The 26545-nt window shown below is 45.9% G+C and overlaps 1 protein-coding gene across 2 annotated transcripts in view; it reads left to right on the plus strand.

Moving 5' to 3' along the window:
* The window catches only part of LOC134983821 (zinc finger protein ZFP2-like), a 28242-nt gene extending 23842 nt beyond the window's left edge, over positions 1-4400 (plus strand). For both annotated transcript variants that reach the window (XM_063949450.1, XM_063949451.1), the window contains exon 7: positions 1588-4400. In XM_063949450.1, the coding sequence (XP_063805520.1) occupies positions 1588-3056 (1469 nt within the window). In that variant the 3' untranslated portion in view covers positions 3057-4400. The remainder of the gene's footprint in view (positions 1-1587) is intronic.
* Positions 4401-26545: the final 22145 nt, after the last annotated feature.

A 26545-nucleotide genomic window follows, 5' to 3' on the forward strand; every position in this document is an offset into this window, starting at 1 on the left:
TTACTGAACAGGATTACCAGCACTGAATCAATTATCGCCCAATATAATATACATGCCGATGTTTAACAACAAATACAATTGTCTTTTGATTACTTTATGCACCTTTATACATTTACCTTTGTTTTATATATCACTGATTTATCTTACATACTTTACTTAATAAAGGTTATATATTATTTATTAGTGCGCAAACAGGACAGCACTTTCTCTTCTTTGCTGTTTTATTATTGCAAAGCCCATGTCACCTCTAGTAATCCCACATGAGTGCCCATGTCACCTCTAGTAATCCCACATGAGCGTCCATGTCACCTCTAGTAATCCTACATGAGTGTCCATGTCACCTATAGTAATCCCACATGAGCGTCCATGTCACCTCCAGTAATCCCACGTGAGCGTCCATGTCACCTTTTGTAATCCCACATGAGTGTCCGTGTCACCTCTAGTAATCCCACATGTGCGTCCGTGTCACCTCTAGTAATCCACATGAGCGTCCATGTCACCTCTACTAATCCCACATGAGCGTCCATGTCACCCCTAGTAATCCCACATGAGCGTCCATGTCACCTCTACTAATCCCACATGAGTGGCCATGTCACCTCTAGTAATCCCACATGAATGCCCATGTCACCTCTAGTAATCCCACGTTAGCGTCCATGTCAACTCTAGTAACCCCACATGAGCGTCCATGTCACCTCTAGTAACCCCACATGAGCGTCCATGTCACCTCTAGTGATCCCACATGAGCGTCCGTGTCACCTCTAGTGATCCCACATAAGCGTCCGTGTCACCTCTAGTGATCCCACGTGAGCGTCCGTGTCACCTCTAGTAATCCTACGTGAGCGTCCATGTCTCCTCTAGTAATCCCACGTCAGCATCCACGTCACCTCTAGTAATTCCACGGGAGCGCCCGTGTCACCTCTAGTAATTCCACGGGAGCGCCCGTGTCACCTCTAGTAATTCCACGGGAGCGCCCGTGTCACCTCTAGTAATTCCACGGGAGCGCCCGTGTCACCTCTAGTAATTCCACGGGAGCGTCCACGTCACCTCTAGTAATTCCACGGGAGCGTCCGTGTCACCTCTAGTGATCCCACGGGAGCGTCCGTGTCACCTCTAGTGATCCCACGTGAGCGTCCTTGTCACCTCTAGTAATCCCACGTGAGCGTCCCTGTCACCTCTAGTAATCCCACGTGAGCGTCCCTGTCTCCTCTAGTAATCCCACGTGAGCGTCCCTGTCTCCTCTAGTAATCCCACGTGAGCGTCCCTGTCTCCTCTAGTAATCCCACGTGAGCGTCCGTGTCACCTCTAGTAATCCCACGTGAGCGTCCGTGTCACCTCTAGTAATTCCACGTGAGCGTCCACGTCACCTCTAGTGATCCCACAGGAGCGTCCACGTCCCCTCTAGTAATCCCACATGAGCATTCAGTGTTGATCAAGCTCCAGTCTAAGCATCCTAGCTTTTTTTGTTTTTTAATAAACATAAAAGCAATGATTACAGGTAAAAATGTCAGTTATAGAATTATATATTGTATCCTGTAACACCCTGAGTCTTGTCTACTCATTTTATATATTAATGTATTTTATTTCCAGGAGATGGACACACAAGCAGGAATATCTCAGAAGGACATCTAATGTTATCCCCGGATTGTGACATAAAAGATAATGACAGTAGACAGGATTCTCCAGGAGATAACCCCATTACCCCAATTATACATCCAGCTCTATCAGCTGATCCCTCTGATCCTGGGAAATGTTCTCCTGATCACTCTGATATTGGTGCATCTGTTACAGCTCTGAGAGTAGATTCAGTGTTTCCTTGTTCTATAGATGCACCATGTTTTACACAGAACACAAACCGTATTACTCATCAGCCAGCTAAGGCAGGTGAGAGGCCATTTCCATGTTCTGAGTGTGGGAAATGTTTTACATATAAATCATATCTTGTTAGACATGAGAGAAGTCACACAGGTGAGAAGCCGTATTCCTGTTCTGAGTGTGGGAAATGTTTTGCACAGACATCAGCTCTTGTTACACATCAGAGAAGTCACACAGGTGAGAAGCCGTATTCCTGTTCTGAGTGTGGGAAATGTTTTGCACAGACATCAGCTCTTGTTACACATCAGAGAAGTCACACAGGTGAGAAGCCGTATTCCTGTTCTGAGTGTGGGAAATGTTTTACACAGAAATCATCTCTTGTTACACATCAGAGAAGTCACACAGGTGAGACGCCGTATTCCTGTTCTGAGTGTGGGAAATGTTTTGCATGGAAATCAGATCTTGTTACACATCAGAGAAGTCACACAGGTGAGAAGCCATTTTCATGTTCTGAGTGTGGGAAATGTTTCGCATATAAATCAGATCTTGTTACACATCAGAGAAGTCACACAGGTGAGAAGCCGTATTCCTGTTCTGAGTGTGGGAAATGTTTTGCACAGACATCAGCTCTTGTTACACATCAGAGAAGTCACACAGGTGAGAAGCCATATTCCTGTTCTGAGTGTGGGAAATGTTTTTCATTGAAATCACATCTTGTTAGTCATCAGAGAAGTCACACAGGGGAGAAGCCATATTCCTGTTCTGAGTGTAGGAAATGTTTTGCACGGAAACCAGCTCTTGTTATACATCAGAGAAGTCACACAGGTGAGAAGCCGTATTCCTGTTCTGAGTGTGGGAAATGTTTTGCACACAAATCACATTTTGTTATACATCAGAGAAGTCACTGTGAGATGCCGTATTCCTGTTCTGAGTGTGGGAAATGTTATTCATCGAAACCAGATCTTGTTATACATCAGAGAAGTCACACAGGTGAGAAGCCATATTCCTGTTCTGAGTGTGGGAAATGTTTTGCATGGAAATCAGCTCTTGTTACACATCAGAGAAGTCACACAGGTGAGAAGCCGTATTCCTGTTCTGAGTGTGGGAAATGTTTTGCACACAAATCACATTTTGTTATACATCAGAGAAGTCACACAGGTGAGAAGCCATTTTCCTGTTCTGAGTGTGGGAAATGTTTTTCATCGACATCAGTTCTTGTTAAACATCAGCGATTTCACAGATGAGAAGCCATTTTCATGCTGTGAGAGAAATAAATCTGCTCTTGTTGAACATATTAGACATTACCCAAGTACGGAACCATTTACATCTTCTGGAGTATAATTATCACTGCCGTCCAATGTTCCTCAAGGGTGAATCCGATCTCTTATGCTTTATAAAATATACATGCTACCACTGGGTGATATAATCAGACATCATGGCCTGGTCTACCACTGGTATGCAGATGACCTGCTTTTTGCTCCATGTACTGAGAACCTAATACCAATCCTAAATGGTTGTCTAGCTGAGCGCCAGGGGTGGATGATACCAGTTGGCTGTGACTCAGTCTTTGTGAAACATAATAGAAGCTCCCGAACAAAGGACAAGACTACAGCTTTACCAACCATCTGGATTTATGCTTTGGTGTTCAGAATTGCAAAATACTAAACATGTGCTGAATCTTTGTGTTGTCCTGGTATGTGGCTGACACAGACATCAGGTATCTGCCACATACTAATCCTCATTCTTCCATCTGTGGACCATAGCCAGAATCAAGCACTTGATTCCCTCAGAAGTTCATAGACTACTGCAATGCCATCTACCTGGGTCACCCAGCAAAAGAATTACAGAGCTTGCAGCTAGTACAGAATGCAGCAGCCAAGCTGTTACCTAACCAGCCCGTTCCTGCCTCCTAACACCCATTCTCTATTCCCTTCACCGGCTGCCTCTAAGATGACAAATCTATTTCATAATTGGCTAACTGACCTTCCCAGCCCAACATTACATGGTCCAAGGAACTAGAAGCAGCTTCTGCCTCCTTACTGCCCTGCTTGCTTGCTTCTACAGATGGACTGTTACCAGCAGTACCAAGAATCTCCTGTCATTCATTTATGGGTTGAACGTTTAGCTTTGACCATGGAACTCACTGCCTTGCACAGTCCAAGAGGCCTCCACTCTAGAGACCTTCACAAGCAGACTGATGACTGTTACTCACGCTTTTCATTAATGTACCTCTATTTACTTCCTAAATAATACATCCCAAATGCTTAGGTCTTTTTTCTGCTGTTTATTTTGTATCTTGTGCTTTGTGTAAATGTGAATGTCTAATACCAGTTTCCACAATCTGTATTGCTGCACGACAATATGGCGGCCATTGGAACGTGTTTTCACTTCTTCTAGTTTGCCTAACTTGTTGCAGACACTCATCTTGATCAGGAGTGTCGAGTGTTTTCTTATACAAGATCCTGTCCATATATACCCTGTACATTATCATGTGCATTAGAGTCACCCGGGTTCCATCTGCGGTGGTTTGTTGTATGTTACATCTATATGGTGCGGATACTCCCCTGTATTTCATAATAAAAGCTTTTGTTTGCATCTAATTATTACATTAAAGCTTTTATTTTTTATTCTGTTTTATATTCCCGTCTGAGTAATTACGCCATAATGTCTAATCTCGGAGTGGACCCCAGAAGATGTAAAGAAACCGTGTAAGTGTTCCATCATTCTGTTTCGTGTAAGCATACAGGTAAGTGATGGCACGGTGGTCACTGACCGTCACATTCAGGTGGTATCATGGAAGTGGGACTGTCTGGGCTTATTCTAGTCTACTGCAGAAATAAAAAACTCAGCCTTTATCCTGCTTATAAAAATTACAACGCCCGTAAATCAAGCTTGGCCGGACAAGACAGAATCCACATTAATGGTGGCACAACATATAGGCTGAGGACCCAATGCTTCTGGTATATATGGCATAACTCCCTCTTCACCCACAAAAACCTTCCCTTAACCATTCACAATGTCCACCATTGCCCCTTCAGAAGGGTCACAACTTTCCTTTGCTTTTTCCACCTACTCCACAGAGCCCAGGACCATCTCCATGACCATTTCATGTTTATCTGGAGGCCTGGCACCTGGGAGGTTCATGGCCTGAGATGACCACAGAACTGCCAGGTAGTGGGCAAAAAGGATCCACAGCCCCCTGAGGAACTGGAGAGTCCAAAGATCGACCCTGCATGAGGTAAAGAAGGGTCAAACACAGGGTCTGTCTTACCTATTTCCTTCCTAAAAGCTGCTCTTTACCCACTTTGGTACCTGTGGGATCCCACTCCAATCTTCCTTGAGAGTCCTTACCCTCACTAATCCCTTCTGAACCTACCAGATCCTTCCCCATCCACCCACTCCTTTTTAAGCTTTTCACCACCTGCTGTGTGAGTCCCATCCAACTACTCCATTTCTTGACTCATTGGTGTAGCAACCCCCTTCTCCCCACCACACTGCTACACTGCAGTACTCACTAAGCATACACACTCACATCATGATTACACAGCTGTGCCATGTCACAACTGAGGGCCTGAGCTGACGGGAGGAAGCCTCAGTTGTAGGGGCTGAGATGTAGTGGAACCTGGGAGGTTGAATCAGACCCCTGGACATGTAAGTTACACGCAGGAAGATTGCCCGAAGGCGTGACCACGACAACCAAAGTAAAAGTCAATAATCATTTATTAAACAAGCTCCATGTGTCACAGCAGTGGTAAAATAAATACTATAATCAACAGTAAGTATATCACAGTTCCTGGGTACTACGGGTTGGCAATGGCCACAGGGCTCTGGTAGAATTAGGTACAGTTCTTATTGTCCTTGAGATGGAAAGTCCTTACCAGGCCCGACTGTAGTAGTGAGAATAGCCCAGGAACACACCAGCTGATGTTCCTTGGAAAGCTGGTCCGCTGTTGATGAAGTAGCTGCTGTGGGTACTAGTTGGAACCAGTCAGGTGTTAACACGGAGTGGATGCTGGATGGTACCAGCCAAATGATCGTATGAAGCTTGGGAGCGATGAAATACTGGTACCGGTGGTTTGTGGAAATCTGCAGGAAAAGCACTGGCACTTTAAGAGAAGCTGATCTCTGCTGGAAGCAGATGGATCTGTAGCTGGAAACTGGAGTAGTCACGGAGGACTGCAGAGTCAGGCTGCACCGCAGGTGGTAGGCTGGTGCGGGTCTCTTAGTGGAGGCTGGAGACAGGAGCTGGAAACCTGGAAAAACAACCACAGGAGAGAGAGACTGGAAACAAGGTTTGACAACCAAAGCACTGACGATCTCCTGGTTCAGGCACAGGATATTTATACCTGCAGCAAGGCAGGCATTGGCTGAACAATTATGCAGATTCCAGTAGAGCAGCGGATTGGTGGAAACTGAGGCATATGATAGAAACCAACATGGCTGCGCCCATGTTAGCACTTGGAGGGAAAGCTAGTTTGAGAAACCATGTGGAGATTCAGCAGTAATGGCGGCGCAGGCCGAGGAGGGCAGGAGACGCCACACCGACAACTTGCATACTGGAACCACATGGATGACAGCGGAGGCCGCGGCAGGCATGAGACGCCACACTGATGAATCTGTATACTGGAAACACAGGAACGGCGGCAGAGGCCACGGAGGGCTGGAGACGCCATTCTAAGACTTAACATGAAGCCGCTTGTGACATCGCTTTAGAGTGACAGGAGGGAGATGTACAGTATGGACATCAGCAACGCAGGCGAGATCCGGCCCTGGAACGCTGAGCCAGCCTCAGGAGACATCTGAATGGTAAGTAATGGCGTCCAGATACCCGGATTGTAACATGCCAGAGACACTGTCTCACTGACAACCAGGATGAGACACTCCCAGAAAGGCATGTATGTATGAGTACGGAGAGAGTGGGCGCAGTGTGGCTGCATGACTGACAGCTGAGCCTGTCACGTCAGTGAGGTGGATGGGGCATCCCATTCCCAGCTGGAACAGCACACTATATGTAAGAGCCGGAGCGGTGCAGGGCTACTGGCTGACAGCCTATCATCTCGGTTCAGCGACAGAAGTCTGTAAATGATGGGAAATAACATCTGGCCCATGGCTACTGTGAGGAAATGAGAGGTCTGTGACAATATAGCTATGTCTCATTTCTCATGTCAAATATGTACTTTTTATCCCCATATCCCTATACATTAAATTCATCTGTTTCCTCATTCTCCATAACATGTCCATTACTGCTCACCCAATATTGTGTTTAAATCAACCTTAATATTAATATATGCAATTGTGTTACGTTATCTGTTACAACTTTAGATAATGTATTCATGTTAGACCTGGTTTTCTATTGTTTACTACCACCACCACAGTGGACACTTAAACGGTGAGTCATATAAGGTACCATTGTCCCTTTTTGTTTACTCCCTATTGTCCAACAGTGAGCTGACCAGACATGGTTGCTCTCTGGCTGATGTAATCACCTTGATTAGAATATGTATTGTATTCCAATGCTGTAAGATCCTTAGACAAATATGTCACACACACCCCTGCTATATGAAGCTACTGGTAGAGCTAACCAGAGAGTTGAAAGGAGAGATTCTTTGCTCTCTGATTAAGAAGTGATGTTCTGTCAGGAGTTTGTGGTGGGAATTGTCATGTGGAATTGGATTACAGAGGTGTGCTGAGCTGTTTATAGCCCATTCTGTTCAATAAACCACCGTTGTTTTTTTATCTACCACTGTGCCTGAGTGATTTGGAACTCTGTATCGTCACAGCTACTATCAATGGCGGGTAACTTCCTGGCTCTCTCTGCCTTTGATGGTAAAACTAGGTATCATCAGGTAGACCATCAATGATTCCTGATCATCAATGGTTGATGGCCAATCCTAGACCGGACCCTGAGAGACCACAGCCACCACCGGATCCACAATGTGTACCTGGAAGCTGCCACATCTGGCACTTTGTCACCTACCATCAGATCTACCTTCTCCTAGAGAGCCACCTCTCCACAGCTTTCCACATCTAGGCTGGAACTCTGCAGGTTTCCTTCACCACCTGCTTGGATCTCCTTTTGCATCAGCATCCCGGCCAGCCTCACACAGGTCAATGGAAGCAGCATTATGATAACTTTTGACTCTATTTGCTGCAGCTGCTGTATAGTTCCTGTGATTTCCTCCAGCTTATTAACCAGCTGCACCAGCTCCTCATTTTATGTAACTCTATCCCAGCTGCTGCAAGTTTTTTCTCCTGCAGGGTCCACAGGTTATCCACAGGATAACATTGGGATATGATGACGCGACAGTGGATTTGCACCAAACGGTCAAAGCTTTTGGCCTCCCAGCATGCAGTGGGCCCGTCCATATGTCCCCACCTCCTGGCTCAGGCAAATCAGTTTTTTGTTTGGTGTAGCAGGAGCCAGACCATGGTCAGGGAGCTGCTGGTTTTTAGCAGCTATAAGCTTTCTTATTTTATTTCTATAGTCTATTTTTCTTGAGTGATCTTTCTAAAAAGCATCTTACACCTACCTTAGAAAGAGTCGCTCCAACAATTCCTCGCCGGGTCGTGACCACGCTTACCCATGAGTACAGTGCTGTTTTGGCGGGAGTCTGCATCGGATATACTAGCAAGTCCAGCAGAATTTACCTGGCTGTAGCCGGAGCATGGGGAGAAGGTAAGGCATCGGTTCTGCTTAGAGGGGGAACACGGACACAGCCGCACTGTTTTGGAGGAGACTACCAAACAGTCACTGATGCTGCTGCCACCTAGGGTGCACCAGCGCTAGGCCTTCAGGATCATAGGCTCCAGAGGTAGTATGGGATTGATGTCACCAGTGGGGAGTCAGATGCTCCCCTGTTCACCTCTCCCCCCGGTTCATGACCAGTTTCATCCGAGTCTCCCGCCATGAACCATTTTCCCGCTTTCGCCTGAGACGCTGTGTATCTAAAAAGACCCAGTCGTAACATAGGCGTCTGTGTTCACTGTAGGTTCACGGGGTGAGTGTGTACACTATTAGCGTCTGGATCCACTCAGCGTTTGCTAATGTATTGTTCAGTCCTGGAAGCGAGGTGAGTCTCCCTGTATCACATTCTACTGAGCACGGGTAACACAGTACTAAGTCTCTATCTACCTTTTTCATGTAGTCCGTAGAGGATTCTGGGCGCCCGTCCAAAGTGCGGACTACTTCTGCGAGACTTGTATATAGTTTTGCTTACATAAGGGTTATGTTATGGTTTCATCGGTTTTGTGCCGATGCTATGTTGTTTCATACTGTTGACTGGTTCTTGTGTTCCTAGTTATACGGTGTGTTTGGTGTGTGCTGGTATGAATCTTGCACTTGGATTGCTAAAATCCTTTCCTCGTACTGTCCATCTCCTCTGGGCACAGTTTCTCTAACTGAGGTCTGGAGAAGGGGCATAGAGGGAGGAGCCAGTGCACACCCATAGTCTAAAGTCTTTCTTAGTGCCCATGTTTCCTGCGGAGCCCGTCTATCCCCTTGGTCCTTACGGAGTCCCCAGCATCCTCTACAGACTACGTGAAAAAGATTTACCGGTAGGTTTAAAATCTTATTATTCCTAGAAGGATACGTTTATCGTATCCCTTCCCTGAAGAGGACAGGAACAGATGGGAATCACCCCCCATGGTAGACACTTCAATTTCTAGGCTGTTTAAGAAAATTATTTTACCTGCCCCAGGGTCAGCTTCGTTAAAAGAACCTGCTGACCGTAAATTAGAAACAGCGTTAAAGTCCCTTTATATGACTACCAGAACGTTACTTAGACCCACGATTGCTTGTGCATGGGTCGGTAACACTGTGGAAAAATGGTCAGACAACGTGCTTGCAAATATAGACACAGTTGATAAAGATGAAATGGTCTTAACTCTAGGTCACATAAAAGATTCTGCAGGTTACTTGGTGGAAGCTGTAACGGACACAGCCCCAGCTGGCTCATGAGGAGTACTTTTTGCCAGACTGTTTCTGGATTCAGTGCGTTAGTGTAAAGAGACAGGACAGAACTTGGTTATCACCTATACAGCATGCTGCCTGGATTCACAATAGAACTGTATAAATGGACATCACATATTATTGTGAAACATCATCCCTCTGTTATATGTGTTTGTGTTTATCAGGGAATAATATGTCTAGCCTGATGTTATGTACAGAATTCATATGAAGATGTATATATATGAATGTATTGGTTATTGTGTTATAGTTTGTAAAATAATGTCCCCGTCCCCGTCCCATGTGACTGCTATGATAACCTGTTTGTTTGGTGTTGGAGATACAGCCAGTCTCAGATGTCAGTCCATACACCCCCCTCATTCTTCCCCACACAATGGATTCCAGGCTACACAATCAGATTAAGTAAGGTTCATTTAGTTAACATCTATTGTGTGCTAGAGGACATGCCTGGACATGTGAAAGTAGGTCTATCTGAAAGTGTTCTGTAGTCAGCCCCTTTAATGTAACCCACCCAATACAGAGCCAGAAGGTGTCACCTTATGGTAGGACAGACAAAGGTTTGAGGATAACAGAGGCTATGGAAACAGGGAGTGCACGGAAGTTCCTGGCCTGAGAGGAGTGATGTGTTTGGCTTCTGAAAGCTACTGGTAAGAGAGTGCTGCCAGTGTGCTGAGGCCTAGAAGCATTGATAGAATCTGCTGGATTCAAGAGGCTACTGGACGTGCACTGAGGGAGAGATCTACACAGAAGGTCAGAGAGAGTGGATGTACCTCTGGAGTGGAGACACTGACTAGACATTGCGGTGCTGTCAGTGGCAAAGGGCACTGTGTGAGCTGGTATCCCAGACCAGGGGACGCAGAACTACTGCTGGCATGTGACATCAGGAGACTGTAATTCTAAACTACTGTGGGGACTTAGTAAGTAGGATACCATCCTGGCATGTAATAGTTACTGTTTTGTGTACTGTGTGTGTATATTTACAATAAAGGGCATTTGCCACTTTACTAAACTGTTTACCTGAGTGATCAGAGAATCCGTATCCTCACAATTGGTGGCAAGCAGTGGGGTCACTCAGTCTTAGTTTAGCCTGGGTAAGGCTGCGAGAGGTATCAGCGGAGGGCACCTAAGAGCCTTGTAAACAGTTTGGCACACAGTAGCCAGGTGTCTTGCTGAAAAGTTGTTGCGAGAAATGTCACAGTACGTTTGTAAAGTCAGCAGTATGGAGGCAGAAACAGAGGTGTACAAAAACCTCAACAAGAGATTCCTGCATATGGTCTGTCGAGCACGCGGTATTAAGGTGACCGCAACAGATGTAAAGGAATCATTAATTGTGAAATTGCTGAAATGGGATCAAGAACACCCTTGTGATGAGGAGGAGGACTCTGAGGAGTCAGACAATGAGGAACAAGTGACGGAATGGTAGAGACCTACAGCCGGGACATTCGATGCCAGTAACCGCAGGGAGAGCGGAGGATCGGAGGTGGGATCCCGAGGGTTAGTACAACCCCGTCTGAAAGCCCTTGGAGAAGGGAAGGTTGGAGAAACTTTTGAAAGGACACCGGAGGTATTACAGGCCCGTCTAGAAGCGCTGGGAGATGGCGCGACACCCGAGGATCGGATGCGGGTAATAAAGGAGGTCCTGGGATTACTAGACAACAGTCCTACAATGTCCAATACTCTACAGACTCCCCTGTCTAATCAGGATGTGCTCCAGGAAATGGGCCAGCAACGCAACCTGGTGTCTGAAGTTTTGCATGGAGGAGATTTGCCAAGCCAGCGACTGGGTCAGAGGAAGGAGAGCTCGAGCAGTCGGCTGATGGAATCCACTCTAAGGTGGAGTGAACAGACCAGGGAGCAAAGTGTGTTGGATCACTTCAGGAGGCAGTTATCCCCAGAAAGGCGTACATGGAGTCTGGACCATACAGTGTGGGTAAGTGCAGTGAATGCTACCCTGTGCTACCCTATGCAAGGAATATATCAGGAACAGCTGAGTTACAGCATTCCTTTACAAAGGACTAACCAGTCAGCTAAGGTACATGTGGTGGGAGGGCTCAATGTACCACACACAGAGGACAAGACCCAGAGTCATGATCTGCTTGATACAGCAATAGACCTGGGAAAAGTGCAGCTTCCAAGCTTTCCATTTCCAGAGATGGAAGATCAGGAACTGGTGAACGAATGCCAGTACCAAGAAGATGTTGGTGTCAAGGGTACCAAGGAGCTGATAAGGGCCAAGGATTCACTGCTGCAGGTGAGGTCTAGTCTGCCAGTGACACCTGAACCAGCTGTCCAGTTTGCTATGCTAGGGGAGGTACAGAAACTAAGGGCGATCCGGCACCGGATTTTTATTAGGTAAGGATGATAGTAGAATTAGTAAAGAGAGACCAAAATTGGACAGTATGTTACCCTTAACAGATAAGGGAGAAAAAAGCGGCAAAATTAGCCCTTTTTGGTAAAAGGTATATAAAAATATATACGTATATATGTTATGCTGTCCTAGTTGGTGGTGCACCCAGAGCCAGAAAGTATGCAAACTTTAAAAAAATGGGAAGAAAAAAGAAGGCTCTTGTGTGGGCGCACTCTTATGTAAGAAGTAGATTAGATATAATAATTGAAATGGAATATTTAAAACATAACTTTTAATTCACATTTTTATGATGCAGGGTTCTTCCCTGAAATCTGTCCAATAAATTGCCAGTTAGAACGTGTCTTTATAAATAAAATGTTCTGGTCTCTTATCGGTAAAGAGTGTATGGAAGGGTTGTAGACATGAGATGGTCATACCCCCATTCCCCTTTGACCAGTACAGGATTACTGTATTGATGGAACCACGGGGTGGTCAAGACACAATGGTATATAGGGCTATGCTCTTTGGCTATGATTGATTAGGGTAATGATCATATGTCAAACCTCTCAAAGTGATACCAAGAATTAGCATACATATATCAAGATTCTAGAAAATGGAAAAAATACATATCATGAAAACAGTGCCAATGACCATTGTATTTTAAACACCGAGATGAGAAAAATAGTATTAAGAGATTTATTGAATAGAAGAAATTGGTGATACTGCTGTTGGTGTTGATATCGCATAAGCTAGGAAAATCCTACTCTACAACACCAGGTATTCACAGGTGGTCACCCTTCCTGATACTGACCTGGCCCTTATGCTAGGGGAGGCCCAGAAATTATCAATTGAGGGCGTAGAAGACATTTCAGACCCAAGGGAGGGGGTAGAGGATTTTGAGGGGGGAGCACGTGGAGAAGAATTACAGATACTCGCTGCTCCCCTGCAGCCAAATTCATCCCAGTGGTTAAGTGCAGAAGAAGGGCCCCAGCCACTGACTATCCCTGCCAGGTTTCCTGATGCAAGCCTGGTGATGCAGATTGTGCTACCCTGTGATATCTCATAAGTAGAGGGAGTAATGTCACTCAAAATGGGGGAGGGGGAGGCAAACCACTGTCCAGATGCACCAGAGGTGATGGAGGTAAAGTTCCCAGGGAATATAGTGTTGGGGATGGAGAGTGAGGACCCCAGAGACCAGATTTTGTTGATGCAGCTCACTCTCCTCGCTGATGCACCAAAGATAAAGGGAGTGTTGTCACCTAAAAAGGAGGGTGGTGAGGGACGCACCTCTGATGATAGGGGTTACCCACCACCAATCAGGCTGTTTAAACACAGTGCCTGGGATACTGGAGGGGGTCTTAAAAACTGTGAACTGCTGAGCCCAGACCCTCCACCGCCAGATGGAAACGTAAGCCCACACTTGTTTGACCCAGGCGGTCCAGATGTGATGTCTGCCCATCCCAAATGGGTTACTCTTGTCACTGAATCGCAGCAGCTGGAAAAAGTAGAGGAGGTCTGTAACGGACACAGCCCCAGCTGGCTCATGAGGAGTACTTTTTGCCAGCCTGTTTCTGGATTCAGTGCGTTAGTGTAAAGAGACAGGACAGAACTTGGTTATCACCTATACAGCATGCTGCCTGGATTCCCAATAGAACTGGACATCACATATTATTGTGAAACATTATCCCCCTGTTATATGTGTTTGTGTTTATCAGGGAATAATATGTCTAGCCTGATGTTTTGTACAGAATGCATATGAAGATGTATATATATGAATGTATTGGTTATTGTGTTATAGTTTGTAAAATAATGTGTGTCCCCCCCATGTGACTGCTTTGATAACCTGTTTGTTTGGTGTTGGAGATACAGCCAGTCTCAGATGTCAGTCCATACACCCCCCTCATTCTTCCCCACACAATGGATTCCAGGCCACACAATCAGATTAATTAAGGTTAATTTTGTCAACATCTATTGTGTGCTAGAGGACATGCCTGGACATGTGAAAGTAGGTCTATCTGAAAGTGTTCTGTAGTCAGCCCCTTTAATGTAACCCACCGAATACAGAGCCAGAAGGTGTCGCCTTATGGTAGGACAGACAAAGGTTTGAGGATAACAGAGGCTATTGAAACAGAGAGTACACGGAAGTTCCTGGCCTGAGAGGAGTGATGTGTTTGGCTTCTGAAAGCTACTGGTAAGATAGTGCTGCCAGTATGCTGAGGCCTAGAAGCATTGTTGGGATCTGCTGATTTCAAGAGGCTACTGGACATGCTCTGAGGGAGAGATCTACACAGAAGGACAGAGAGAGTGGCTGTACATCTGGAGTGGAGACACTGACTAGGCATTGTGGTGCTGTCAGTGGCAAAGGGCACTGTGTGAGCTGGTATCCCAGACCAGGGGACACATAACTACTACTGGCATGTGACATCAGGAGACTGTAATTCTAAACTACTGTGGGGACTTAGTAAGTAGGATACCATCCTGGCATGCAATAGTTACTGTTTTGTGTACTGTGTGTGTATATTTACAATAAAGGGCATTTGCCACTTTACTAAACTGTTTACCTGAGTGATCTGAGAATCCGTATCTTAACAGAAGCTATGAAGAATATTAGTTTGCTGGGTTCCAAATCCTCAGCTATGGCAATTTTGGCTCGTAGAGCACTGTGGATTCGCCAATGGAATGCAGATGCGGAATCAAATAGAAATATTGAGGCGCTCCCCTACAATGGTGAGGTCCTCTTTGGCGACAAGCTGGATGCCATGATTTCAACAACTACCTCAGGCAAATCAGCATTTCTCCCTTCTGCAGCAGCAACCGCTAAGAAAGCGTCTCATTCTCATACGATGCAGTCCTTTCGGCCCAACAGATACAAAAAGGCCAAAAATGCCCGCTTCTCCGCAGGAAGAGGGCGGGGAAGAGGAAGGAAGCCTACCACACCATCAGGCTCGCAGGATCAGAAATCAACTGCTGCTTCTGCAAAAATCACAGCATGATGCTGGGACTCCCCTGCGGGACTACGATCAGGTGGGGGCGCATCTAAAGATCTTCAATCAGGTCTGGGTGCACTCAGATCTGGATCCTTGGATAATACAAATATTATCTCAAGGTTACAAGTAAGAGTTTCAAGAGCTCCCCCATGCCAATTTTTCAAATCAGCCTTACCAGTTTCTGTTCAAGACAGAGGAAAGGTCCTGGACGCATTACACAAATTATGTCATGATAAAGTAATTTCCTTAGTTCCTGTACTACACCAGGAACAGGGATTTTATACAAGCCTGTTTGTGGTACCAAAGCCGGACGGCTCGGTCAGACCGATTCTAAACCTAAAATCTCTGAACCTTTTATTTAAGAAGATTCAAATTCAAGATGGAATCCCTGAGAGCGGTGGTCTCCAGTTTGGAGGAGAAGGAATTTATGGTGTCAGTGGACATCAAGGATGCTTATTTGCATGTTCCAATTTACCCTCCACACCATGCATACCTGAGGATTGCGGTTCAGGACTGCCACTACCAGTTCCAGATGTTACCTTTCAGGCTCTCCACGGCGCTGAGAATATTTCCGATCTTCAGGAGTTACTGGTAGAAGATCCTTGGCCTCTTCCTCTTCGAGAGGACCTGCTTCAGCAAGGGCCATTGGTTTATCAAGACTTACCGAGGCTGCGTTTGATGGCATGGCTGTTGAGTGCCAGATCCTAGCCCAAAAGGGTATTCCCAAGGAAGTAATTCCCACACTTATTCAGGCCAGGAAAGGAGTAATGTCTAGACATTATCATCGCATTTGAAGAAAATGTCTCCTGGTGTGAATCCAAGGAGTTTCAATTAGGGCGTCTTCTCCTATTTCTACAGGCTGGTGTGGATGCAGGTTTAAGATTGAGATCTATCAAGGTCCAGATTTCGGCCGTGTCCATTTTCTTTCAGAGGCAATTGGCTTCACTTCCTGAGGTTCAGACGTTCATAAAGGGGGTTCTGCTCATCCAACTACCATTTGTGCCTCCTTAACGTGGTGTTGCAGTTCCTTAAATCTGATTGGTTTGAGCCTCTACAGGAGGTGGAGTTAAAGTTTCTCACTTGGAAAATGGTCATGCTGTTGGCCTTGGCATCAGGCAGAAGGGTGTCTGCGTTAGCGGCTTTGTCTCACAAGAGCCCTTATTTGATCTTTCGTGAAGATAGGGCTGAACTGAGGACGCGTCAGCAATTTCATCCTAAGGTTGTATCTTCCTTCTATGTGAACCAATCTATTGTGGTGCCAGTGGCTTCTGACACCTCATCTGTTTCTAAGTCCTTGGATGCCGTCAAAGCTCTGAGGACTTATGTCACGAGAACAGCTCGTGTAAGGAAAACAGAAGCATTGTTTATCCTCTATGATCCCCACAAGATTGGGTGTCCTGCTTCTAAGCAGACTATTGCACGCTGGATCAGATGTAGGATTCAGCATGCTCAGTCCACGGCAGGTTTGTGGTTACCGAGTGCCCAGGGGGTCTCGGCTTTACAGATTTGCCGAGCAGCTACTTGATCAGGGGCAAACACGTTTGCTAAGTTTTACAAGTTTGACACCTTGGCTGCTGACGACCTTCAATTTGTCAGTCAGTTCTGCAATAACTAACGCACCTTCCCGCCCATACTGGGAGCTTTGGAACATCCCCATGGTACTAAAATGGACCCCAGCATCCTCTAGGACGTAAGAGAAAATAGGATTTTAATATACCTACCAGTAAATCCTTTTCTCGTAGTCTGTAGAGGATGCTGGGCGCCCGCCCAGTGCTCCTTTTTCTTGCATTATGTTAACATGTGTTGAGTTGTTCTTCAGCAGTTGCTGTTATGTTATTCATGCTCGCTGGCATGTTTTCTGTTGTATGCCATGTTGTGCGGCATGGCTGAACGGTGTGAGCTGGTGTTAATCTCGCCACTCACTTAAATATATCCTTCTCTCGAAGTTGTCCGTCTCCTCGGGCACAGTTCCTATACTGAGGTCTGGAGGAGGGGCAAAGAGGGAGGTGCCAGTTCACACTGTTAAAAAGTCTTAAAGTGCCGAAGGCTCCTACGGACCCGTCTATACCCCATGGTACTAAAATGGACCCCAGCATCCTCTATGGACTACGAAAAAAAGGATTTTCCGGTAGGTATATTAAAATCCTGTTTTAACTTAGCAAGCCTTTCCTCGTACTCCAGTATCTCTAGCCCTTTAATCAATTTAGTAGCCCGCTTTTTGAACCCTTTCTAGTTCCCCGATATCTTTTTTTATAATATGGTGCCCAGAACTGAACACAATATTCCAGGTGCGGACACACCAATGATTTGTACAGTGGCAGGATTACATCCTCGTCCCTTGTCTCAATGCCCCATTTTATGCATGCGAGCACTTTACTTGCCTTTTTTGCAGCATTTTGACATTGTGTACTGTTAAGCCTATTATCCATGAGCACCCCCAAATCTTTTTCCACCACAATTACCCCTATAATTTCCCCATTTAGAGTGTACGATGCTTGTGTGTTTTTTGTTCCAAAATGCACAATTTTGCATTTTTCTATATTGAACCTCATTCCCCATTTAGACGCCCAGGCTTCTAGTTTAAATAAGTCATTTTGTAGAGACTCCACATCGCTATCTGAATTAAATACCTTACACAGCTTAGTATCATCCACAAAGATTGACACTGTGCTTTCCAGGCCTATTCCTAGATCGTTTATAACTATATTGAACAGTAGCGGGCCAAGTACGGACCATTGTGGTATTCCGCTGACTACTGGTGCCCAGCTGGAGAACACCCCGTTGACCACTACTCGTTGTACTCTGTTATCCAGCCAATTACCTATCCATGTACAAATAGTATATCCTAGATCAAGTACCCTTAATTTGATGATCAGTCTCCTGTGAGGCACTGTTTTGAAGGCTTTTGCAAAATCTAAATACACCATATCCACTGCTTTTCCCTGATCAAGATTCTTGCTCCCTTCCTCGTAGAAGCTAATTAAGTTAATTTGACATGATCTGTCCCTTACAAACCCATGCTGACATTTGCTAATAATCTTATTAACCTGCAGATAATCCTCTATGCTATCCCTCAAGATACCTTCCAATATTTTGCCCACTGTAGAAGTTAAGCTAACTGGTCTATAGTTACCAGGATTATTTTTAGTTCCCTCTTTAAATAAAGGCACTACCTCTGCTATGCGCCAATCCTTAGGTACCTTGACTGATCTGATTGAACTGTGGAAAACCAAGTATAGGGGTTTTGCTAGCTATGAGCTAAACTCCATAATAACCCTCGGATGAAAACCATCTGGGCCTGGTGATTTATTAATCTTTATTTTGCTTAGTCTCTCCAGGACAACAAGTATCCAGCCAAGAGTCATTACCTTCACTATATTTATGCACTACTTTCTCCGACTGATCCTCCCTGGTGAATACTGAGGAAAAAAATTGTTCAGTATTTCCGCTTTTATTTTATCATCATTTAGCAAACCTCCCAATTCATCTTTTAATGGACCTAAGTTCTCCTTCTTTAACCTTTTACTGTTTATGTATTTATATAACTTTTTAGGATTGCTTTTACTCTCTATAGCAATTTGCTTTTCGTTTACAATTTTTTCTGCGATCATTACTTTTTTGCATTTTTATTGCATTCCTTGTAATGCTGGAATGACTCCTCCCCTCCATTAGATTTAAATGTTTTGAATGCACGCCTCTTTTTAACCATTGCTTCTTTGACCTCCTTATTAAGCCATATTGGTTTGTTTTTAGTACTCCTGCATTTACTGCTCATGGGAATGAATTTGTGAATATTGCTATCAAGCAACCCTATCAAAGCATCCCACATTTCCGTTGTGTATTTACCATGAAACAAAACTTCCCAATCACTCTCGTTTAGTGCCTGTCTCAGCATATTGAAATTAGTTTTTCTAACGTTAAATGTTTTAGTTGTTCCCTTATAGCTGCTTCTTGAAACTGATGTCAAATGTGATCATATAGTGATCACTGTTTCCCAAAGTCTCCCCAACTTTAGTGTTTGATATAATGTCCACATTATTGGTAATAACTAGGTCCAGAATAGTTTTACCTCTAGTTGGGTCCTCGACTAATTGAGTCAAGTATTGATCCTTTAATGTATTTAAGAACCTGCTGCTCCTAGTTTTTACACATGAATCGTTACTGCAATTTATATCAGGATAGTGAAAATCCCCTAACACTAGGATGTCCCCCATTCCCGCAGCTTTTTCAATTTGGTGTAAGAGTTGCTCCTCGTCGTGTACACTAATATCTGGTTACTTGTAGCACGTGCCAATGACTAGTTTCTTTGCCTCTGTGCCCCCACTTGTGATCTCACCCCATAGCGACTCCACGTTATCTCCAGCCTCCCCGAAAATACCCTCTATTAAGTTTGGTTTTAGAGATGGTTTAGGAAAGAGACATACCCCTCCTCCCTTTTGGTAGCCCTGTCCCTCCTGAAAAGAGAATATCCCTCCAAATTTGCAACCCAGTCGTGAGAGTCGTCCCACCATGTTTCCGTAATATCTATAGTATCATACTGAGACTTTGATACAAGCCATTCCAATTCCCCCATTTTACCCGATAGGCTTCTTGCCTTCACAAGCATACATCTTAGCTTAGCCTCTCCATTGCCCGTTTGTTTTAGTGGTATCTTATCTATATTTACAAGAGCCTTTCTAGACTTACCCATACTGACTGTTATTCTCCTCCCTCCCTTTCCACCCCATCATGCTTAATACAGCCTTCCTCACTACTATCTCTATCTGACCTATAAGACTTTCTAACCCCCCCCCCCCCTGATGTTAGTATCCTCCCTTATGCTATGCAAATTAGTTTCTATATATCGTATTGCTGAGCCATATTCGTCATTAGGTAATAAATTGGGAATATCTTGGGCAATACCTGTGTCAGTATTTCCGGTGTCAATACCCATGCAAATACCCTTGCCATCTGACCTTACGCTCCCCCCTTCTCCACACCCAAATTGTTCACTACCCCCATCCTTACTGCTCTCCCTAATTAACCCGCAGCTTCTAGCTAAACCCTCCCCCCAGGCTCCTAGTTTAAAAGCTCCAACCTTCTGACCATGCAGCACCGCAGCCCCCTCCTCATTCAGTTGCTATCCATTGCAACAAACATGGCACCTGACTGAGAAGACCGCCCAGGGTTCCAGGAACACAAACCCCTCCTTCCTACACCAGTCTCTAAGCCACACAATTACCTCCCTAATCTCCCTCTGCCTCCCTAGACTAGCGCGTGGCACTGGTAATATTTCAGAAAATATTACCCTAGATGTCCTTGCCTTAAGTTTCTTGCCTAAGTCCCTATAGTCTTTCTTAAGGACATCCCACCTACCACTAACTTTGTCATTGGTGCCAACATGCACCAAGTCCGCCGGGTCTTTACCGGCCCTTCCCAACAATCTATCTACCCTGTCCACGATGTGCCGTACCCGAGCACCCGGAAGACAACAGACTATGGCGATCACAGTCATGGTAGTAGATTGCCTTGTCTTCCTGATAATAGAATCCCCTACCACCACAATCTGACTAGGTACCTCACTATATTTTTTCCTATCTGCACCAAAGGGACCGCTCCTCTGGTTGCTAGAGGAAACTCTCCTCCGGTTCCGTCATTTCCTCACTGCCATCCTCAGAATCTTCGTCCAATCAGGTGAATTTATTGGGGTTTGGCAGATCGTAGATGTCCTGTCTTCCCCTCCCCCTCTTCTTCCTTCTAACCATGACCCAGCTGTCTACCTGATCTTCCTCATCTACCAGTGATCCCCCCCCCCACTCCTCCACCATTCTATCTAAACTTTGCTCGAGATTGTAAATGCTCCTTAGTCGCGTAACGGTCCGCTCTAGATCAGTTACCTGGGCTTCCAGGGCGGCCGTACGCTCACATCTCGCACAGATGTACCCACACTCGGACTGTTGTGCCAGGTGCTCATACATCATGTACGACATGCATTGCGTGAGATTACCAATCTCGGCCACACACATTTTTTAATTAGTTCTAACTCCCTGCTACCTTCAGAAAATCAAAAAGAGGGGGACAATCAATATAAGGAGTGTATACAGAACAATAAATAAATAAAATAAAGGAATAAGGGACAATAAATTATATATATATATATATATATAAAAAAAATAAATGGAAAGGATAAGGACACATTTATACAACACAGTGGGAAAAGCTAATAGGGAAAGTTACTACTCATCTGCTCCACTGATCTGTGCACAGAAGTTGTTCTCCCCGGCTGCAGGCTCCCTTCCCCACCGGCTGCTGGCTCCCTCTGGCTGCTGCTTCCTCCTGGCTGCTGGCTTCCCCCTTGCTGCCGGCTTCTGACTCCCCCAGCTTGCGGCTCTAGCACCTTGCCGCTCCGTCCTTGTGTGCACCGTCGTGTGTGCGCGCCCAATGTCACTTCCGGTTCCAGTCGCTCGATGCTTTATCTCAGTAATAGGTTTCTCCTACTTACTTGAAATGTATTTGTAGTTGATTATGTGCTCATATTGATTATTATACTAATGTATAACCTGTGACTGCTGAATTTACAATAATTCTGTCCGTTTTTTCCGTCTATTCCGATCTTCAATGCTTGTACAAAGCAGGGTAGGGTCTGATTTTATGTCACTGTAACAAAATTTAAAGTGATTACAGTCACAAATTGTGTAGTACACTGTGCAAGTGTGTGATTATTCATCATGTCTAGGAGCAGCAAGGGTGAGGAAAATACACTCACAGCAGCACCAACACTCATATCATGTCTGTCAAAGCTGGGTTAACCTCTCACGATCTGGTTCAGAAAAATAGTTTTAGCTTTCACCAAAGTCTCTTGAAAAATCCAAGGAGAACACAGGTGCAAGTTGAACCACCATGGACTACCTTTGTACAGACATTATCCAGTATAACTGAGTGGATAATTCCAACTTCTGTACCAGGGATAGGTTACACTATTAACCCTTACATGCAGCATCTACCTGGGGTTTATCACATCCAGCAGTGGAAGCAGCAACCTCTCAACAAAAACAGGCCGAAAGGACAGTGGTAAGTAAATCACATAGACATGAAACAACATCTTCACAGTCTACACATGTTTCAGATGAGGATTCGTTGGAGAAAGATGACTCATTACACTCTGGTTCTGCATACGAAGATGAGGAAGGAGGTCTCAGCTCAGTGGACATACCAGAGTTAATTAATGTGATGAAAGCCATGCTATCATTAGAGGAATCAGCAGAGCATGTGTTAAAATCCAAGTCACCTGTGTTTAAATGTCCCAAAACAGTCAGGATTGAGTTTCCTGGGTCAGAACAGCTGAAGGAAATTATGGAAGAGGCTTGGGCTACTCTCAGTAAGAAATGTAGAATTCCAAGGAAATGGAATTTCAATTATCCTCTTCTGGCTGAGGACTGTTTAAACAGGGAGGTGGCCCCCACAGTAGATCTGCATGTCATTCGGTTACTGGGAATATCTACATTACCTCTGCCTTCAACATCATTAAATGTCATGGATAGGAGAGTTGATGGTTTTCTAAAAAAAAACATTTTTTCCCTGTCTGGGGCAATCATAAGACCAGTGCCGTTTCTAGCGGCGGGCAAGCCGTGCAACCGCACGGGGCGCCCGCCGCGGCACTTTGTGACCACTGCTCTCCTCTTTCTCTCTCCCCCCGAGCGCTCCTGCTCAGGGGGCGGGGCTTCACAAACGCGTCATTTCGTGAAGCCCCGCCCCCCGAGCAGGAGCGCTCGGGGGGAGAGAGAGGGAGGAGAGGAGGACTGGAGATAACCATCTACAGAGGAGGCGGCCGGCGCGCGGGACCCGAAGAGCGGCAAGTTGTAAGTATTTTCTTTCTTTCTCTCTCTCTCTCTCTCCCCCCCCCCACTTGACACCTGCCGCACTGTGTAAAATGGGGGCACCTGCCGCACTGTGTAAAATGGGGATACATGCCGCACTGTGTAAAATGGGGGCACCTGCCGCACTGTGTAAAATGGGGACACCTGCCGCACTGTGTAAAATGGGGGCACCTGCCGCACTGTGTAAAATGGGGGCACCTGCCGCACTGTGTAAAATGGGGACACCTGCCTGCCGCACTGTGTAAAATGGGGACACCTGCCGCACTGTGTAAAATGGGGGCACCTGCCGCACTGTGTAAAATGGGGATACCTGCCGCACTGTGTAAAATGGGGACACCTGCCGCACTGTGTAAAATGGGGACACCTGCCGCAAGGGTAAAATGGGGGCACCTTCCGCACTGTGTAAAATGGGGGCACCTTCCGCACTGTGTAAAATGAGGGCACCTGCCTCACTGTGTAAAATGGGGACATCTGCCGCACTGTGTAAAATGGGGGCACCTGCCGCACTGTGTAAAATGGGGGCACCTGCCGCACTGTGTAAAATGGGGGCACCTGCCGCACTGTGTATAATGGGGGCACCTGTCGCACTGTGTAAAATGGGGGCACCTGCCGCACTGTGTAAAATGGGGGCACCTGCCGCACTGTGTAAAATGGGGGCACCTGCCGCACTGTGTAAAATGGGGGCACCTGCCGCACTGTGTAAAATGGGGACACCTGCCGCACTGTGTAAAATGGGGGCACCTGCCGCACTGTGTAAAATGGGGATACCTGCCGCACTGTGTAAAATGGGGACACCTGCCTGCGTACTGTGTAAAATGGGGGCACGTGCCTGCGTACTGTGTAAAATGGGGACACCTGCCAGCTTACTGTGTAAAATGGGGACACCTGCCTGCGTACTGTGTAAAATGGGGACATCTGCCTGCGTACTGTGTAAAATGGGGACACCTGCCTGCCGCACTTTGTAAAATGGGGACACCTGCCTGCCACACTTTGTAAAATGGGGACACCTGCCTGCCGCACTTTGTAAAATGGGGACACCTGCCTGCCGCGCTTTGTAAAATGGGGACACCTGCCTGCCGCGCTTTGTAAAATGGGGACACCTGCCTGCTGCCCTGTGTAATATGGGGACACTTGCCTGGTGTAATGTGTAAAAAGGGGACTTTTTTATTTTTTCCCCCTGTGGGGGGTGTGATATCAGACGAGGCCACGCCCACTGTAATGAGACCACGCCCATTTCAATCAGGCCACACAGCCTTGTAGGGAGCGCTTTTCCTGGCTATATGTGGGGGGGGCACGCAATTTTTTTTTTATAGCAATGGGGAGGGGGGGGCGCATTTTGAAATCTCGCACTGGGAGCCAAATTGTCTAGAAATGGCCCTGCATAAGACCAGTCATGGCTTCAGCCTGGCTGGCAAAAGCAGTGGTTGCCTGGGCTGATGTAGCACATATCAAACAGGCTGCAATGTTCTTGGAAGAAGCTGCCTTGAATATGGGTACTATTGCCTCTCAGGCATCAGCTTCAGCAGTAGCCGCTCGCAGAGCAGTTTCGCTACGTACATGGGTGGTCATTCCGAGTTGTTCGCTCGCAAGCTGCTTTTAGCAGCTTTGCACACGCTAATCCGCCGCCTACTGGGAGTGAATCTTAACTTATCAAATTTGCGAATTAAAGATTTGCAATATTGCGAAAAGACTTCTCTGTGCAGTTTCTGAGTAGCTCGAGACTTACTCTTCCAGTGCGATCAGTTCAGTGCTTGTTGTTCCTGGTTTGACGTCACAAACACACCCAACGTTCGCCCAGACACTCCTCCGTTTCTCCAGCCACTCCCGCGTTTTTCCCAGAAACTGTAGCGTTTTTTCAAACACTCCCATAAAACGGCCAGTTTCCGCCCAGAAACACCCACTTCCTGTCAATCACACTCCGATCTCCAGAACGAAGAAAAAATCTCGTAATGCCGTGAGTAAAATACCAATCTTCATAGCAAATTTACTTGGCGCAGTCGCAGTGCGAACATTGCGCATGCACAATTAGCGGAAAATCGCTGCGAAGAAAATTGCAGAGCGAACAACTCGGAATGAGGGCCATGGAAAGCTGATTCAGAATCCAAAAAGATTTTGGAGTCTTTACCTTTTACTGGAGATATTCTTTTTGGTAAAGACTTAACCAGTATCTTGGAGTCAGAAGAGAAAGATTGTCTCTGTGTTGGCGCACTAAGGGGTATATGCAATAGCGGGCGAATTGCAGAAAAAGGCGAATTCCGGGACGTTTTCGCCTCCAAAAATCAATTCGCCTATGCAGTGCAGTACTTTTTCGCAAAAAAACGGACCGTCAAAATTCGCCTTTTCTCAATTCGCCTTTTTCCGCATTCGCCTTTTCTGCAATGGTACAGATGCTGCAATTCGCCTCCAGCATATTCAATTCAAGTTTGGAAATTCGCCTGCAGTGCTTTTAGACAGCAAATTCGCGATTTTCAATCCGCCACACTTTGGAGGGTGAAAACAAATAAAAAAAATTTAAACATGTTTTTTTGGGGGTTTTTTTTTTTGGGAATAGCAGATCTATTTATATTAGAAGGGATTAGGTTTTTTTTTTTTTTGGGGGGGAGGCACAAATATTATTTATATCTTTTTTAAAATATTATTTTTTTTATTTTTATTTTTTATTGCTGGAACGGTAAAATCAGGAAAAAAAATGGCGTGGGGTCCCCCCTCCAAAGCATAACCAGCCTCGGGCTCATTGAGCTGGTCCTGGTTCTAAAAATGCGGGGAAAAAATTGACAGGGGATCCCCCGTATTTTTAAAACCAGCACCGGGCTCTGCGCCTGGTGCTGGTGCCAAAAATACGGGGGACAAAAAGAGTAGGGGTCCCCCGTATTTTTAACACCAGCATCGGGCTCCACTAGCTGGACAGATAATGCCACAGCCGGGGGTCACTTTTATGCCGTGCCCTGCGGCCGTGGCATCAAATATCCAACTAGTCACCCCTGGTCGGGGTACCCTGGGGGAGTGGGGACCCCTACAATCAAGGGGTCCCCCCCCCCCAGCCACCCAAGGGCCAGGGGTGAAGCCCGAGGCTGTCCCCCCCAACCAATGGGCTGCGGATGGGAGGGCTGATAACCTTTTGTGATAGATATTGTTTTTTCCATTAGTACTACAAGTCCCAGCAAGCCTCCCCCGCAAGCTGGTACTTGGAGAACCACAAGTACCAGCATGCGGGAGAAAAACGGGCAAGCTGGTACCTGTAGTACTACTGGGAAAAAAATACCCAAATAAAAACAGGACACACACACCGTCGACAGTAAAACTTTATTTCACACTACCGACACACATACTTACCTATGTTCACACGCCGACATCGGTCCTCTTCTCCATGTAGAATCCACGGATACCTGAAAAGCAAAGTTCAATATACTCACCTTAACCAGGGTCCAGAGATAAATCCACGTACTTGGCAAAATAATAAAACGCATTTACCCGCTCCATAACGGACTGAAAGGTGTCCCATGCTGACACATGGGACACCTTTCCACGATTAAGACCTGTCAGTGACAGCTGTCACTGACAGGTCTCTAAGCCAATC

Source organism: Pseudophryne corroboree (genome assembly GCF_028390025.1).
Source record: "Pseudophryne corroboree isolate aPseCor3 chromosome 3 unlocalized genomic scaffold, aPseCor3.hap2 SUPER_3_unloc_25, whole genome shotgun sequence".
NCBI lineage: Eukaryota > Metazoa > Chordata > Amphibia > Anura > Myobatrachidae > Pseudophryne > Pseudophryne corroboree.